The 16,543-nt window shown below is 49.4% G+C and overlaps 4 protein-coding genes across 4 annotated transcripts; 2 read left to right on the top strand and 2 right to left on the bottom strand.

The window, feature by feature from the left end:
- Positions 1 to 626: 626 nt before the first annotated feature.
- On the bottom strand, positions 627 to 2,837 carry LAJ45_00217 (uncharacterized protein; the record flags this gene model as incomplete). Its single annotated transcript, XM_046109819.1, has 5 exons — positions 627 to 1,943; positions 2,265 to 2,271; positions 2,325 to 2,415; positions 2,723 to 2,726; positions 2,796 to 2,837. The coding sequence occupies 5 exons, from the start codon at positions 2,835 to 2,837 to the stop codon at positions 627 to 629; spliced, it is 1,461 nt and encodes a 486-aa protein (XP_045976512.1).
- Positions 2,838 to 6,327: 3,490 nt separating this feature from the next.
- On the top strand, positions 6,328 to 8,462 carry LAJ45_00218 (uncharacterized protein; the record flags this gene model as incomplete). Its single annotated transcript, XM_046109820.1, has 4 exons — positions 6,328 to 6,479; positions 6,541 to 7,086; positions 7,151 to 7,211; positions 7,287 to 8,462. 4 exons carry the CDS (start codon positions 6,328 to 6,330, stop codon positions 8,460 to 8,462), a joined length of 1,935 nt encoding a protein of 644 aa, XP_045976513.1.
- A 4,995-nt stretch (positions 8,463 to 13,457) lies between these two features.
- LAJ45_00219 (uncharacterized protein) lies at positions 13,458 to 14,033 on the bottom strand (the record flags this gene model as incomplete). The annotated part of the gene is made up of 4 exons (XM_046109821.1): positions 13,458 to 13,469; positions 13,532 to 13,544; positions 13,606 to 13,715; positions 13,785 to 14,033. 4 exons carry the CDS (start codon positions 14,031 to 14,033, stop codon positions 13,458 to 13,460), a joined length of 384 nt encoding a protein of 127 aa, XP_045976514.1.
- Positions 14,034 to 15,844: 1,811 nt separating this feature from the next.
- Positions 15,845 to 16,450, top strand: LAJ45_00220 (uncharacterized protein; the record flags this gene model as incomplete). Its single annotated transcript, XM_046109822.1, has 4 exons — positions 15,845 to 15,903; positions 15,967 to 16,009; positions 16,069 to 16,073; positions 16,171 to 16,450. 4 exons carry the CDS (start codon positions 15,845 to 15,847, stop codon positions 16,448 to 16,450), a joined length of 387 nt encoding a protein of 128 aa, XP_045976515.1.
- Between the last annotated feature and the right edge of the window lie 93 nt (positions 16,451 to 16,543).

Below are 16,543 nucleotides of genomic sequence, written 5' to 3' on the forward strand. Positions count from 1 at the left end.
AATTCAGTGTTTATACTGGCACAAGGACTGAAATTCAGTACTTATACCAACGGTTGGTAAATTATTTACCAACCATTGGTAAAATTACTTTTTACACATTTACCGCCCCATAGTCTACCGAAACCTGGGTCGTTTTAGACCTTTTCCGTCGAATTAAACATGGCCAATGGACAAGACTAACCTTTGCCTTGTGGAAAGGTACCGGTGTATAGGAAAGATCTATGGGTAAGTCCCTGTAGGACTCGGTGTAGAAGGTACTAAATTTTATTAACATCACCATTTTTCATTATATATCCCCTTCCCACCTCAAAGGGAAAAGAGGAAAAAAAGCCGCTGCGACGATCTTAGTAGATGTCCCGTTTAGGACTAGCTCAGACAGCCCGAGTGATATTTCATGAATAAGTGTTTCAAGTCACTTTTTTAGAATCACCAAATCACTAGAGAATTCGCACAAGACCGGGTTTTTTGACACACTTTTAAATAAATTCGTAACCATCATTCTACATCTACCCGTTCCAACCACCCCTTTCCTATGCAAAAACCGTTTCCCATGCTACAAATAAAAAGAGATCCCAAAAAAAAACCCAAGAGACAAATGAAAATCATAAACTATCTACCAAAACAATTTACCACCAAGTAGGGAAGCGAGGAGCACGGTATCGGGGAGCCTTGCGGCGGGGGCCCATGGGGCCACCGAAGCGGCCAGGTCCCTGCTTGAGCTCGACCTGGAGGAGGGCAACAAGGACATCCTCGGGCCTCTTGCAGCCACCCTGGATCTTGACATCGCGCTTGTAGATTGGTGCCATCTCGTCAGCGGGGGCCTCCTCATCGGCAGGAGCATCGGTTGACTCGTCGGCTGGGGCATCGACAGACTCATCGGCTGGGGCGTCGACAGACTCATCGGCGGGGGCCTCTCCGGCGTACTCATCAGCTGGTGCTTCTCCGGCATACTCATCGGCGGGAGCCTCGCCGGCAGACTCATCAGCTGGAGCCTCTCCGACGAACTCATCTGCGGGGGCCTCGCCAGCGGACTCATCAGCTGGGGCCTCGCCAACAAACTCATCAGCTGGAGCCTCTCCGGCGGACTCATCGGCTGGTGCTTCTCCGACAAACTCATCGGCAGGTGCCTCTCCGGCATACTCATCAGCTGGGGCCTCTCCTACAAACTCATCGGCAGGTGCCTCGCCCGCAGACTCATCTGCTGGGGCCTCTCCGACGAACTCATCAGCTGGGGCTTCGCCAGCGGACTCATCAGCTGGGGCTTCTCCGACGAACTCATCGGCTGGTGCCTCGCCCGCAGACTCATCTGCTGGGGCCTCTCCTACAAACTCATCGGCAGGTGCCTCTCCGGCATACTCATCGGCGGGGGCCTCGCCAGCAGACTCATCGGCAGGAGCCTCTCCAACAAACTCATCGGCAGGAGCCTCTCCAACAAACTCATCGGCAGGAGCCTCTCCAACAAACTCATCAGCAGGAGCCTCTCCGGCGTACTCATCGGCGGGAGCATCGACAGACTCGTCAGCAGGGGCGTCGAGATCTCTCTTGTTTTTGTTGTTCTTCTTGGCGTTCTCGACAACCTTCTTGAGGGTCTCGATGTACTTCTCGATCTTGCGGACGAAGGCCTTGTTGTTTCGCTTGGGCTCGGCCTTGATGTGGATGTGGGTGTACTTGGCGTCCTTGAAGGCCTTCTGGAGCTGCTGCATGACCTTATCGGCGTTCTGGTCAGGCTTGGTGTTGTTCTTGTTGTTGGGGGCGTCCCACTCGGCCAAGCAGCGCTTGAGGTCCATGTTGGCAAGGACGGCCTGGGGGATGATGTAAGGGTGCTTCTCCTCACCAGTGGCCTTGCGCATCACATCGGGGCGGAATCGCATGGAGGGAGTGGGAGTGGCTACGACCTGGGTGGCGCAGAAAGCAATGACCATGGCGGCGGTGGCGGCAGTGAACTTCATTTTGATTGATTTAGTGGTATGAAAAGGGTTTTAAAAAGTTTAAAAGTAGTGGTTGGTGGAGCTGAAAGGTCGTGAGGAAAAAAACGTGTATAGTAGAAAAGACAGAAATAAACCAAGCACAGCTCAGAATTGTAATAAAGGAGTGACTAAAGGAGTGACTGTGAAAGTAAAGAAGGAAATGAAAAAAAGAAAGGAAGTAATCGTTGCCGGAACGAGTGAGTGATGAAGTGAATGTAAAAGTGAGTGAGGATGGGAAAAAAAGAAGTTGGATTCGGGGAGTTGAAGGCCGTATATAAACCATTGTGAGTAACATACTTTACCTCTTTACCGTATATTGCTTCCGGAGGTTGAGATGGAATGGATCTCTATTCGGACCCGGTGAGGTAGTGGTGTTGCGGCGTGGAGTAGATCTTTGCCAGGCACAGGGTGCTGTACCACACGAACGCCACACCACAAATAGTACTGACTGTGAGAGGTACAAGATTACTGCGCCCATATAACTCTAGTGTAATAACACGGCATGAACTTGTCATCAATAAAATTGTAAGCTTCGGTGGTGCCGTGGATTATTGTGCATTGTTTCCATTGTGAACCCCACACGGAACAGCGGGATTGTTTTCGATTCTTCGTGAGGTGAACAAAGTACGTTGATTGTAGATACACCAAGTACTTAATTCTATCGTGCCAGTATCTTTTCTCGTGAAGAACTACTGTTCGTGATAGTTGTTATCACCGCGAAAGTGTTCAATTGCACAAGTGCTGTCACGGCGAACAAACCTAGGCCCTCATACCTCCAATTAGCTAGGCACCATTCACATCCAGGTAAAACACCGACGGCACACGTACCTTTCCCCGGTGTCTCCACTCAAAGCCGTACGTTCTCTCCATCAATGCGGTTTATCCGGTCTGTAGGTACTGTATGTGTGCTGTCAGCATCCTGAACGTGAAGTGTTTACCTAACGAACCCCACCCACCGGCAGGGCGTGGTTGTTGGGTAAAAAGGTTAAATGGGATTAAGTGAAGGCTGAGCCTCACTCGGTCACCCCTCCATATCCCTGTACCCTGGCCCGCCCGCACTCGCTTGAGACCACCCCGGCCGATGCCTGCCAAGACGGCCAAGAATAGCAGCATTGTTTAATCTCCTCCGAAGAATCCCAGATGAGCTTTTCATTCTAGGTATTTCATGCCTACAACGGTGGCTGGGAGGTACCTATGGCGTAGGTAGAGATCCTTCCTCGCTCGCCTTCTAGAAAGGATTGTAAGTACAGCTATCGGTAGAATTATTGCGGAGACAGGGGCCGACGATCACGCCGAGAGCAGGGCAATTTTTCAACGCCACACCTCCGCAATAATTCTACCGATAGCTGTAATATGGCGCGATCGATATAGTGGCCGGATGCAGTGGAGCATCTGTGCCGCATGCCTCCCGGGGTATGAAGCGGCGGCGAGTGATTTGATCGCTTGTGGCGGTGGCCTGCTGATAATTTTAGAGATCGGTAACGAGGTGTTTCGCCTGTGCGGTGGGGGAGTGACGGACGCATAGGCTCTCACTCGTATTTACGAGTTTCTGAGAGGCTTGTGTGGTTCTTGGTATGCGCCAACCAACATGTTGCGGTAATGTGCTTCGGGTCGACATTGAGTATGGAGTATGGTGTCATTTTTTTTAAGGGAGATTCTTTTTTCCCTTAATAGAATTGTTCAGAGAAGACGTAGGTACATGTATCTACATAATGGTTCGACCTCCTAGCCCTCGTGCTTCCATGCGGTCGTGTTGAAGCCAAGACCGAAGTACGGACGAGTGATCACCGATGATCATATAACCATTGCAGCCCAGAGCTTTTGTTCTACCTATCAGGACATTTACGTTCAACAACACGCTGACACTTGAAGTTCCTGCAACCTGACTTCTCTTGGTTTTGTTTTTTCCCCCGGCATGTTCCCTCTCCCTCTCTGACACCACCGTCCTCTCTTCACTCTTCATAATTATGGCTTGACTCGCGTAGTCAACCACGCAGCTTGGGCTTCACCAAAGGTCTCGGTACAACTTAGACTTTGTTAGGAAAGCACTCATGCTCATCATATTTCGTTCCTCGGGGCCCAGCTGCCCTTACGAAGTTACGCACCCAGCGTAACGCGCCCTCCTGTCCCCGTCCAGCGCGTACGCGTCGAGATGCCTCGCCATCCCGAGCTTTTAGTCTAATCTCCTGTGATTTTAGTTATAGAATTCTGAATACCAACCTTGGGTATTCTTCCCATAGAAAGGCGCGGGGAATCACGTCTTCGGTAGGTCTGAGATTTAATCATGATATATCACTCGATATTTGACTTCCACATGATGTTGTTGCTAATTCATGAGGCAAGGTAGGCTCGTTTGATAAACTACCTTTTCGATTTGGCTTTGATACTAAGCTGCAGTAAGCCAGTTGTTTGGGAAGCCAAAAACACATGGAACCGACCTGCGCAGCAAGTCCGTTCTGGGTGATTAATACCAGGCGTTTTCAATATCTTCCTTCATGTTCTGGTTCGACCGTCCACCGATCATGGCATGGCCACCTTTGTTGATCTACCTCTTTCTTTATAGGATGATCATGTCTTTTCAGTGATGACCACTATTCTTACAAGCTATGTTCAACATATCTATATTGACCTCTTAACTACTACATGGACCTTGGGTCAAGGTGCTCCGACACCTAGCCGAGAATTCCGCACTGTAGTTTCGTTCCCGGACCTTTATTGCACCTCGAGCCTGTTTCTTTTCTAGTTGTGCGGACGTGAAGGGCGAAATTCAGTCAACTATTTAACTAAAGATAATATTTCCACAGCACAGTACAAGTATCCTCTCGACACAGCTATCCGCATAACTGCTTCTTCAGCTGATCATTATAAGCCTTTATCGACAAGATGCGTGTTCGTCTTGGCTTTGGTCCGAGTCCAAATAACTCTAGCAGTTGAGTGAAGCCTACTCTAGGATGAGGAAACGGCCCTCAAGACGAACCCAAGTAGCGTTGATTTCGCTAGGCTGTGGTGAGTTTAAAGGTTGTGACTTCTCTTACCAGGCCATGGTTCCGAATGGGCCATTATTGATTGAGAGGTGTTCGCTGCTCCAAGGATTCACAATAATGACACGTATGTGGGCTCTATTCAAACGACCTGGAGAACTGTACATATATACATACAGATATGGACCCGTTGTCTGCGTTGGGCCTATAGTCTAGGCTTTTTCTCGGCTCCCGTCGGTCGAAAATTTATTAAAGCATTGAAAGGCCCTCATTCGTTAACGAATAAGAAAACATGCTATCCAATATACGCGCCTAGGTATCAGTAGCACGTTTACCGTATAGGAAGGGGGGTTCGGAAACCCCACCGAAGCTCGTTTTTTTATTTTTCAACTGCGGGGATATAGAAAGTAAAGCACGCGAGAGCGGGAAACGATAACCACTATAAAAGGGGTCTTTCACTAAAATTACGACCCTGTATTATAGGGTAGGCAGAATCAACAGACGAAAGGGGATCAAATTATTCCACTTCTCGGGATATCGACCCGATCCTCGGAAGTACAGGTACGTGATATTAGCTTCCCCAAAGCACTAAAACAGCGGAATCTCGGCGGGAGGCAAGTCACTCAGGCCTGGAACCCGAGAATGAACGGGAAGCGCTGTACTATCGAGTGACATTCCATGCATGACAATATTGCCCGGCACAGTAACCAGTCGCATGCAAGCCAATAAAAGGCGTGCATATCCTCACTCAGGGTCCAGGGTTTGGTTGGCTGGCTGTCATGGCTGTCAAGCAAGATCTAGAACAACCTCGGCTAGATCCCCAACGATGGGAGAGCCCTTAGCCACCCACACCACCCACACTCCCCGACCGACCAACCGCCGCACGCTGCTTTCCAACGATTACGATCCGCTATCTCAGCTCCGTACATACGTCGAGTAGAGAGGGTCTCCTCCGGTCCATGTACTAACTAATTCTTACGAATTCTTGATCATGGAGAGCTAACCTGCGCTAATCTGCGGGCGACCCCTGCAACCCCCGCACTTTTTGGCCCGCTACCTGGTTCATCTGCTCATTACCAATGGAGAGATAATCATATATCATCACTTCTAAAGCACTTCAAAGTTCAACATCCCCATCCATTAATCCATCTAAGGCAGGAAGCCGAGAAGTTGTTTTGAAAATTTTTGGGAGGTTGCCGAGGCGCCGACTAAGCGATCACTTGTGGATATACTTTAGTGCGGTGGGTACTATTGCTTGGTTCAAGCTATATAAATTCAAATATCAGACCTGTTCCTCTTCTACCAGTACCAAGAATCCACAGCAATTGCAGCAGTGATTGAACCAGCAACAGCAAAAATATATATATCACAATAATATAATGCCAGTCTTTGTCGAACAAGCCGGTGAAGGGCGAGACACCCGTGTCAACCCAGCGCACCTCAACCCTCTCCCACGCCTTTCCCCAGCTCCTCCAGCCCGCCCCACAGCAGAGGACACAATCGAGCGCTATGAAGTCATCATTGTCGGATCGTGAGTTCTTCCTCAGGTCCGTATGTACCAGACAATTCAATTCATCCTGACCTCCAAATAGTGGCCCAGCAGGAATCATGACCTCCGTCTGCCTCGCACGCTACGGAATAACAAGCGTTCTGACAGTCGACGAGAAGACGGCGCAGATCCATGCCGGCCAAGCAGACGGGATCCAGCCACGGACGTTGGAGGTCCTGCAGTCGCTAGACCTTGCCCACGAGGTCCTGACGCAGGGGTGCCAGATGCATGAGGTCGGCTTCTGGAATCCTACGGAGGATGGGGCCGGGATTGTCAGGACTGCGTTTGTGCCTGATGTTGCGGTGCCGGCGAGGTACCCGCATGAGGTCACAATACATCAGGGGAGGATTGAGAGGATTTTTAATGAAGATCTGGAGAAGAATGGGAACAAGGTACAGAGGGGGTGGAAAGTATCAGGATGGGAGTTTGACTACGAGGATGAGGAGTTCCCAGTGGTTGTCAAGATGAGTGGGCAGGACATGGAGAGAGTGGTTCGGGCAAAGTACTTGGTCGGCGCAGATGGCGCACATAGTACTGTGAGAGATGGTATGGGGTTGAAGCTTGTCGGTGATCATACAGATCATGTCTGGTAGGTTACCCATCTCATATAAGTGGCATATATCATTTACCAACTAACCATCTGTGAATTATAGGGGTGTAATGGATGCTGTCGTCAAGACAGATTTCCCAGACATTAGAAAAAGATGTGCAATTGTAAGTCTACCAGCTATTCCCCCCTAGATTCTAGATTCCTCAAAAATGACATACTTACGCATCTCACCCCTGCAGCACTCCAGCACAGGGTCCATCATGATCATCCCCCGTGAGCGCATCTCTGGAAACAAGGTCCTGACCCGCATCTACTGCCAAATGGAGGACGAAGTCGAGCGTGACCCAACCATCGCCGCCCCTTCCACCGCCGATCCCACTGCCGCCAAACAACAGGCCAAAAAGCGCCGAGAGAAGGTGACGCTCGAGCGCATCATCTCGCAGAGCCAAAAGGTTCTCGCCCCTTACACGATCAGCTTTGCCGACATCGACTGGTGGGCCGCCTACCAGATCGGCCAGCGCGCAACCACCAAATTCTCCACCGCAGACAAGAATGGCGTCCTCCGTGTGCACATCGCGGGCGACGCATGCCACACACACTCCCCAAAGGCAGGCCAAGGGATGAATGTTTCCATGATGGACGGCTTCAACCTGTCCTGGAAGCTCGCACACGTCCTAAACGGGCTCTCTCCAGCGGGCGCGGATCTGATCGCTACATACGAACATGAGCGCCTCGACATCGCCCGGCAGTTGATCGCCTTCGACACCGAGTTCTCCAGCATGTTCTCTGGCAAGATTGGCGCCGAGACAGGCCTCACACACGAGAAGTTCGTCAAGGTGTTTAGCACCGGCAGCGGCTTTACGAGCGGATGCGGCATCCAGTACCGCGAGGGCCTCCTCGTCGCCAAACAAGAAACGACCCCCTCTGGCGCACCAGAGAGCGGCCTGCTGATCCCTGGGCGGCGGCTCATGAACGTGCGCACAAAGAGATTCGCTGACGCAAACCCCCGCGACATTCACGATGACATGCCGACGTCTGGGCGCTACAGGATCGTGGCGGCCCTGCCAACGGCCTTCAGGACGGATCCAGCTGCGTTTCAGAAGGTCCTCGAGGGCCTGGTCGAGACGCTTCCGGGGAGGTTCCCGGAGGGCGTGGTCGAGTCTGTGGTCGTGTTTCCAGGAGAGCGGGGGAGCCTGGAATGGACGGATTTCCCGGCGTGTGTGAGGGAGAGGAGTGAGTGGCTTGTGCTGGGCGACCACTATGGGATGGTGTATAAGACTTGGGGGGTGGAGGAGAGTGCGGGTGGGGTGGCGGTCGTGAGACCGGATGGGTATGTCGGGCTTGTTGCTTCAGCTCTTGATGCTGCTGTGGCGGAGGTGGGGACGTATCTTGAGGGGGTGCTTAGGACGGTTTGAAAATGGGTTTGTAGCTTTTTTCGTTTTCTCTCTCTTAGATTTAGACAATCCAAATAAATATCCACTACAAAAATTTACTATGGTATTGAAAAAGAATGAACTAGCTACTAGAAGTCTTCTCGTGCGTTCTGATCGGGGACCTGAAAATCTACATACAGTTGTGTAGATCCTCTACATGTATCCAATATGTAGCCAAGAGCAATGATAATAAAGCAGCTTACGTGACCTCTTCAACTACTTGTACCCTGTTTTCCACCCTCAAAAAGAACCCTTCCTCCCATCATCCACGCAAACCACGCCCTGCCACCTTACATAACCACGCAACTAAATCTAAGGTCACCATAACCCGGAAAAACTCGACCCAAAAGTTAAAAAAGAAAAGAAAGATCCCCCCCGGACCAAGCGCTGCCCGCCCTGATCTACGAAGGGGACCCCGGCCCCGTCTTACGAGAACCGGACACAACGTTTTTTCCAATGATATCATGCGCATCTTTGGGTCCTACTTAACTCGGCCAGAAACGGCTCTCTGTGTGTATATGTATGTGTATGTATGTATGTATGTATGTATGTAGAGGGTGTATACCACGCCGGTACGCGGCGGCCGGCCGCATCACATTGCAGTTGCAGTTGCAGTTGCAGTTGCAGTTGCAGTTGCAGTACTGCTTGTAGATTACGCACACGTGAGAAAATCAGGAATTCATTTTTTTTTTTGGTTTCCCCGCGATGGAAGTGTATGTAGGTCGAGTACTCTAGGTAGGGAGTAGGCGGGTGAGTTGTCAGCCCCAGCTATGTAGCTCATTTCTGCTATTTCCTTTTTTATTTATTTATTTTTTTTTTTTTTTCCATTTTCTTTTTTCCTTCGTTCTTTATTCCTTCCTTCCTTAATTCCCATGTGTACATATATATATATTTCTTTTCTTTTCTTTTCTTTTCTTTTCTTTTTCTCCATACCTAGCTCCCATGGATGGGCTGTCTTCTCTACATATCATGTATGTAATGCACAAAAGCTTAAAAGCCTCACGCATCACATCACGCATGGCTGTTTTTGGCCACTGTTCTTTCGGTGTTAGTGGGCGGAAACCCTAACCCTGGGTGTCGAGTGATAGTGTGTGACGAAGGCGGGATTGTTTGGTAGGAGGGGAGTTCCAGAAGAGAGATGTGTGAATGGGGATGGAGAGAGGTGCAGGGTTGTGGGTGCATAGAAGGCAGGGTGTATCGTGGTGCTCTGGGGCGTATCGTGGAGGGAATGCTGGGAAGTCGGCGGGAACGTACATACAGCTAGGTGTGCATGGATTAGGTGGTTACCGTTTAATATAAAGATTAGTTTTTTTTTTATAATTTATGAAGAGGTTATGGTATTCTGCTCAACTCTTGTGGCACTGGCTATGTAGCCTAGCCCTGAGTAAATGTATGTAGGTGTGGAATGGTCCCTACATACCTGATCAATATCACACAGTACCGGCCGCGGCCGGTCGATAAAACCGATTTTAGGTCAAGTTTCGATTTGCTAGTTTCTTCTTCTTCTACATCCTTCTCTGTGCTTCTAGCTGCGTGCTGGTTGTGTATAGGCTTAGGCTTAAGCTTCTCCGGCATGACCCTGCCTCTGCCTCTACCTCTAGGTGTAGTGGCCGATCCCTCCCTTACTTCCCACGTTGTACCAACTAACCTAAATGAAATATACCACTATGTACTCACTCAATGGCACGATATATCGCATCGCGGAATCGATGCAGCTAGTGTAGGCTGTATCATGTACATGTACATGTACATGTAACCATGCTGGCGGAATTTGAAGAAGAAGAAGAATGAAGGGCTGGCTATTCTTTCCCTCCGATTCGTGAGGTCGAGGCAGGCAAGGACGTTGGTCGGTCCAGATCCGCATGGACGGCGATATATGCTAGCTGGTATCATATTGTGTTTCGAATCCGCCTCTCTGCGCGAATCAGTCCCGTGGACAGGCCTGGGTGTCACAGGTGGTGATGGTGTCGAGGTTTCATGACAGGGGATAGTAGAGATAGGGAGAGGTTGAAGAGATTTCACGGAGGTATGTCTGCTAGCTGTCTAGTTAGCTGGATGGATGGATAGATAGATAGCTTGGCTGTGTATGCTCGCTGGCGGGAATGGCGTCCAGCAGTGTTGGATAGTTGGTGATCATGATCATGGGTGTCTTTCTTTCTTCCTAGCTGGCTGGATAGCTGGGCAGACAGCCTTGGAGATATAGTTTTGTGCGAGGGGAGTAATCACGATATCGGTCGATATCAGAGGATATTGGCATTGGCATGGGGTGATATGATGCTGTGGACGTACGTACGTATGTGGTACATACATGTAGTACTGCGTACAAGGGACAAGGACAAGCTTAACCAGAAGAGCGCATTGATTAATTGATTGATTGTGTTTCAACATCTCAATGTGATATCGATGATGCCATTACTCCCGAGCCAAGATCTGGACGTCGTAATTACTCCGAAGAATTGAGACTGCTAGCTGGTGCTACCAACCAATTGATGTGGCGCGGTGGTCTCGAAAAACTCAAATCTCAAAACTCAAAACTCAAACTCAGACTCTGGTGAGCAGAGTGGTGCACAGCTATCAATCATGTACTCACGTCGTCCAATCAATTGCCTCTTAAGAAGCGTATATGTAACCCCCCCCTCCCCCCCCCCCCCCCCCATCTCCCGCCCCCCAAGCCTTCAAGGCAACAAGACAGCTATGTATATAATAAATACTTAATTACGTACGTAGCTACATGTAGTATCCATCATGATCATGACTATGATCAAGACAAAACCCACCCCCACCAAGCTGGCTACCAAGCCATGATTCTGCCAAATGCCCTACGTACCATTAATTGATTCTGCCCTCCGGAGGCCCAAAAAGCAAAACAAGTATTTGACCTTCCCAACCGGGCACCCATTACTTAGAAAAAGCAAATCTCCCCCCCCCCCCCCCAGTTAGTTATTTCTAGTAGAGGTAGGGTCAGATCAGCCAAGCCCTTCTTCCATTACGTGGGCACAACACGCATCCGCCACACCTGCGGCTGGCTGGGCATTTAAATTTCTCGGCGCGGAGGGGCGGGGGGAGAGTGTAATTTGTAACTTGTAACTTGTCTAGTCTGACATTACGTGGATTGAGCCAGCCAAGGAAAAACAGCACGCAGTGTAGTGCTCAGTACAGCGTATCATGGACGGCCAGCCAGCCAGCGGTCATTGTGGCAGTGTAGTCTGGGCTGTAGCTACATGTAGATGCGTATTATGTTAGTAGTGGTTGTTATGTCAGTGCAGTGCTAGCTAGGTAGCTAGCTAGTCGTCAGTCCGTCAGTCATGTCAGCGCATCAGGGTCTCATCGTCTCTGCTGGTAAGGTAGATAGAGCAGAGCAGCAGTACAGCAGTGCAAGGTATCTAAGGTAATGTAATGTAATGTAAGGCTCAACCATAACCACCACCACCACCACCACCACCACCAACCCATACGCTCCTACCCGCCGCGGCGCATCGGTGGAACCCACGGAAGAATCTACTTTTCGAATTCTAAAATATATACCACTCCACACCAATCCAATCCAACCCCTAGGCCTCCCTCCCTCCCTTCCCGCGCGCGCGCGCGGGCACGGGCGTTAAAAATAAGTCAGGGAATGTAAATGTAAAGTAACGGTCTCTACTGCACGCACGGAGGAACGTTGACTATCAATTTTAGCTCCTCGAACCTCCCCCCCCCCCCCCCCATAGGACAGGAGCACATTACAACATCGTCGTCGGAAATACAACGACGCGTCATTCCGTTTTTTGCAATTTGCCTTGTTCCTGTTCCTTTTCTTTTCTTAATTTGCACCTCTACCTCTCCTCTCATGATCAAATTTTACACCAAGACCCTCCGGGCGTGGCGCGGCGCGGCGCGGCGGCGGCTTGGCCTTTGATTCTCTTCGGAGCAAAGCCCACGAATGCAGGGCGGGCCAAGGAAATGACGATAGTTGGTTATCTTGGCGTGGCGAGTGATTCGCTGTGATGGGTTGTCTGGTCGGAGGTAGAGTAGAGAAGGAGTAGGATGGCAAATGCATGGACGGACAGACGGGACGGGCCCGAGTGATGGGTATCGATCTTGGGGTAGTACTCTGGATTTTACCCAGGAAGGCTGGGCGTGGGCTTGGGCGGTGTTTTGTTTGAGATGATGGGATCTTTCATGATCTTGATGATCATGGTTGTACATGATCAACAGAGAGGGGCAGAGGGGAGGGGTTGGGATATACGTTTGGTTTTAGGGTAGGTAGGGAGGTGATGGTTGAAATAAATTGGGTGACGTGGTTCCTATCATTGGTTGGAAGGAGAGTATCATAAGTAGGTACATGTAGCCAAGTAACTAGGTAGCAAGGTAGTTAAGTAGATTGTTTGATCGATATGTTTGATCGATTTGTCTGATTGACTGTTCCCTTGTAGAAAGAGTACCAAGTACTCTTGGTAACAATAGATAAATGCAGTGTAGCTAGCTAGAGTACATGAATGTTCCCCCCCCGAACACCCAAAAAGAAACCCAAGGAAAAATGCCGTCGAATAGTCGTGTGTGTCGTATCAATAGAACTGAGTAAAAGTAAAAGTAAAAAAAAGGCAGAAACAAAGGGAAAAAATAAAATCACCGCCTCGGGCAAAGTCGAAAGTAAAGTGATGAAGGAAGCGACTCCCCGCGGAATACGAGTCGCGCGCGGCCTCTCTTCTTCACATGAAAAAATAAAGCAAATAATCCCACCCCCAAACAAAAAGAAACGAGGAAATGGAAAAAATAAAAAAAACTCCGTGCAACCCCGATATTCCCAACCCGGTCCCCCGAAGTAAAGCAAATCCAGCTTCCCGTAAAAAAATTCAAAACCCGCTCGCTCCGTTGAAAGACCCCGAAAAAAACAGTAGGAGATTGAAACGATGGATAGGAAAAAAAACGCCGCGCTAAAATATTGTATCCTCTCCATAGAGTTTAAGAAAAAAAGGAAAAGAATCCAGGAAAATTTCAATTCAAAGGCTGTGGGAAAAAAGCCGTTAGTAAAAATGATATGAAAATAGTATAATTTGGTAGTGACATACCTTATGATAGCGCCTAATTAATCCCAAATTATGAGTCCATGGAAGAGACCCTCTTTGGCCTCTCAGAGCTATACTTCCTGAGAAGCTTCGAGGGCTTCCATCGCTTCGACAGGCTTCTCGGCCTGCTGCTGCTACTCCTCCTCTCAACCTCCTCATTCGAGCTTGCAATACTTGTTTGTGAAGCCTAACCCAGAACCACCATTAGCCCCCATCCCCAAAACCAAAAAATAATAATTGTAAAAAAAAGACTTACCGAGCTAGCAGATGAAGAAGTAGTATCCATCTTGACAATAAACCCATAATTCCTTGACTCCATGCGCATCATCTCCTCATCGCGGCATCTCTGGCGATATAGATCTCCCTCTGGTCCGGGCGCATACCACTCCTGCGCTGCGCGGCGGGCATGTAGCGTCTCCATGAAAGCAGTGAAGCCCGGATCGCTGTCGTCCTCGTTTGAGGAGTCGCTGTCGCGGAATAGACGGGTGATGAGGTTGGTAAGCATTTCGAATGATTTGTATTATTTGTTTTTTTGTGTTTAATTGAGGGCGGGGATGGTGGTTAGGATCAGGTGAGGCGTTATTGAGGCTCTAGGTTGATGGATGGGTAGGAGGTATCGTGAGATTTGGATCGTGTGGATTATTTTATTTCCTTTTTTATGACGATGCTAGTAGTTTCGTGATCGTGGGCGTGAAGCAGGATGTGGGTTTTATTATTACTGTCCTGCGGAGGTAAGTAGTATGTAGTTGTGTGTGGTAGTAGTGGCTACTACTAGTAGTGATGGTGATGAGGGTGGATGGGTATTATTGTAATTGTGTGGTTGGCCGATTAATTGTATCGATGCGATCTGGAGAGCGAGAAGATGGAAGGGGCGGTGAGAAGTTAGCTATATACTCCAGCCAGGTGGGACACCCTCGATCGATTGTGTGCAGTATCACTGACGGTTTCGAGAGAGCGCAGCCCCATATGGAGTTGGCCATCCAGACTTTATTCAAGAGCCACCATGGCCTGGCCAGTGAGTGAGGCTCGTGAGGCATTTTCCGTCTCACTCACGTCTACGGTCTCCCTCACTCGCGCACCTACTCACACTCACTCACTTTTCTAGTTATGGTACACCCCCGTCTCAACCTCGCGTGTTCGGAAATGCCATAAGTGTTTTTTTAGAGCCATTTCCCTGTTTCTGGGTGAAAGGGAGCGCCAGAAAAAAAAAAGCAGGGGAGGGGTGGCCCAGCATGAGCAGAGTGCGTGAGTGAGTGAGTGAGTGGGTGTGAGAGGAGGGTGGCATGCCTACTACTGGTCACGAACGAGGAGGAAATGATATCAAAAGTTGGGCTTCCTTTTCCTCAAAGAACCGGGGTATTGGAACGAACCACATAGTGGGGTAACTAAATACGTGGCACGGTAGTGGTCTAACGACACTGACGGGGGACGTTGGATTTCCCATTCAACTTCCCAAAGAAATAATATTCTCCTACTACTCTGTTTACTTAATTACTTTCGTGACCTTTGTTCGTGAGGACTTGTTCTTTGGTGTGATGCCCTTTTTTTCCCACAAAGGAGTAACGATACGTTTTCAGGTGCACAAGGCAACGGCGGCGGCGGCGGCGGCGGCGGTGTGCGTGTGGAAACTTTGAAATAAGGATTTACCCTCTGCACAAGGTCCAGCCGCGGCGGTAGATAACCCTTTTCAAGCGAACATTATGAAAATTCCATTTTAAGACTGCGTCCCTCAGTGTCCCACTCGTGTGCTATCGTGAAACAAAGTAAGAGAAATGCTGTGAGGTAAGGGTTTGGTACGGTATCAGCTCAGATAGGTAGGCACCAATACAACCAAAAGCACGCCAAAGGGGTTAAGCCCCCCAATGCGGACCCGATCAATTGCGAAGCAATAAGGACCCACGTGTGGTGTCTGGCCTGTGCGGTGTATGTGAGTGAGCGTATGTGAGCGTGCGTAGAAGTACCTACCTAGAATACCTACCTCTCTCTACAGTAGATAGTTTGCCTACTCTAGAACAGTGAGCGTACTGTAATGCAACGGCACGCCATAATAATTGTGGTACCGGTATATGATATTCGGCAAATGATATCTTTGGGAGTTTCCTTGGCCCCCTTACTCCACCACCTCCTCAGCTGCTGCAGCAGCTGGCTCAAGCTTCCTTCCCCTCAACCCAGGCGGATTGGAAACTGGAATTTTATCAGCCAAACTATGACCACGTGCATAAAGTCCCTCTAGCTAGATGAAAAATAAGTTACATAATAGATGATTCGTTCTTTCTGCCCGCTCCTGGGAAAAAGAGGAAGAAAAGAAAAGACTACATGGACCCAGCGGCTATTCGGAAATTATTTGGCCTGGCTGGTGATGATTGTTGCGTAATGTATGATTCGCTTTTTCTACAAATACCCTTAATAAGTGTTTATTTGATTATTGATCTCTCCAGGCTTTTCCAAGTCGGATCTTCGGGACCCTCCCCTGGAGTAAAAGTCAATCCATCAAGAGCAAGCAGGCATGGCTGGTACTGGTAGAGTAGCTGGCACTCTAGAGTAGGTACTTATTGCCGTTTTCTTTTCTCTGGACCCTGCCTGAGAAACCTGGCTATCTGCTGGCAATGTAATAGGGCAGCTTATCCTTGGTATGAACAAAGGTACCGAAATCTGGTGCAATGTTTCACCCCTGCGCACCCCGCGGAGCCCTGGACCCGCGACCGCAGCACTCACTGCGGGGACCCGATCATATCGGGGAGCCGGGAAGTTGATAGGTTGGGGCCAAGTCGGATCAACGGTAATAAGCAAATAGGACAGGAAAAGAAAAGAAGAAAGGGTCCTCCATACTTTGCCGAGGTACGTATGTATGTAGGTATGTCGAGTGTAGGCAGGGCAGGTTATTGGGAATTGGAATCATCGGTTTTGACGCTGTCCATCTGAACTTGGCGAATCAATTCGGTACTTGTAAAACCCTTGTCAGTAACGTCCCTTATCTCGGCTTCCCAAAGGTTTTCCGTAGCCCAACAGCGACCC

The sequence above is a fragment of the Morchella importuna genome (assembly GCF_003444635.1).
Source record: "Morchella importuna strain M04M26 chromosome Unknown Morimp01GS001, whole genome shotgun sequence".
Classification (NCBI taxonomy): Eukaryota; Fungi; Ascomycota; class Pezizomycetes; order Pezizales; family Morchellaceae; genus Morchella; species Morchella importuna.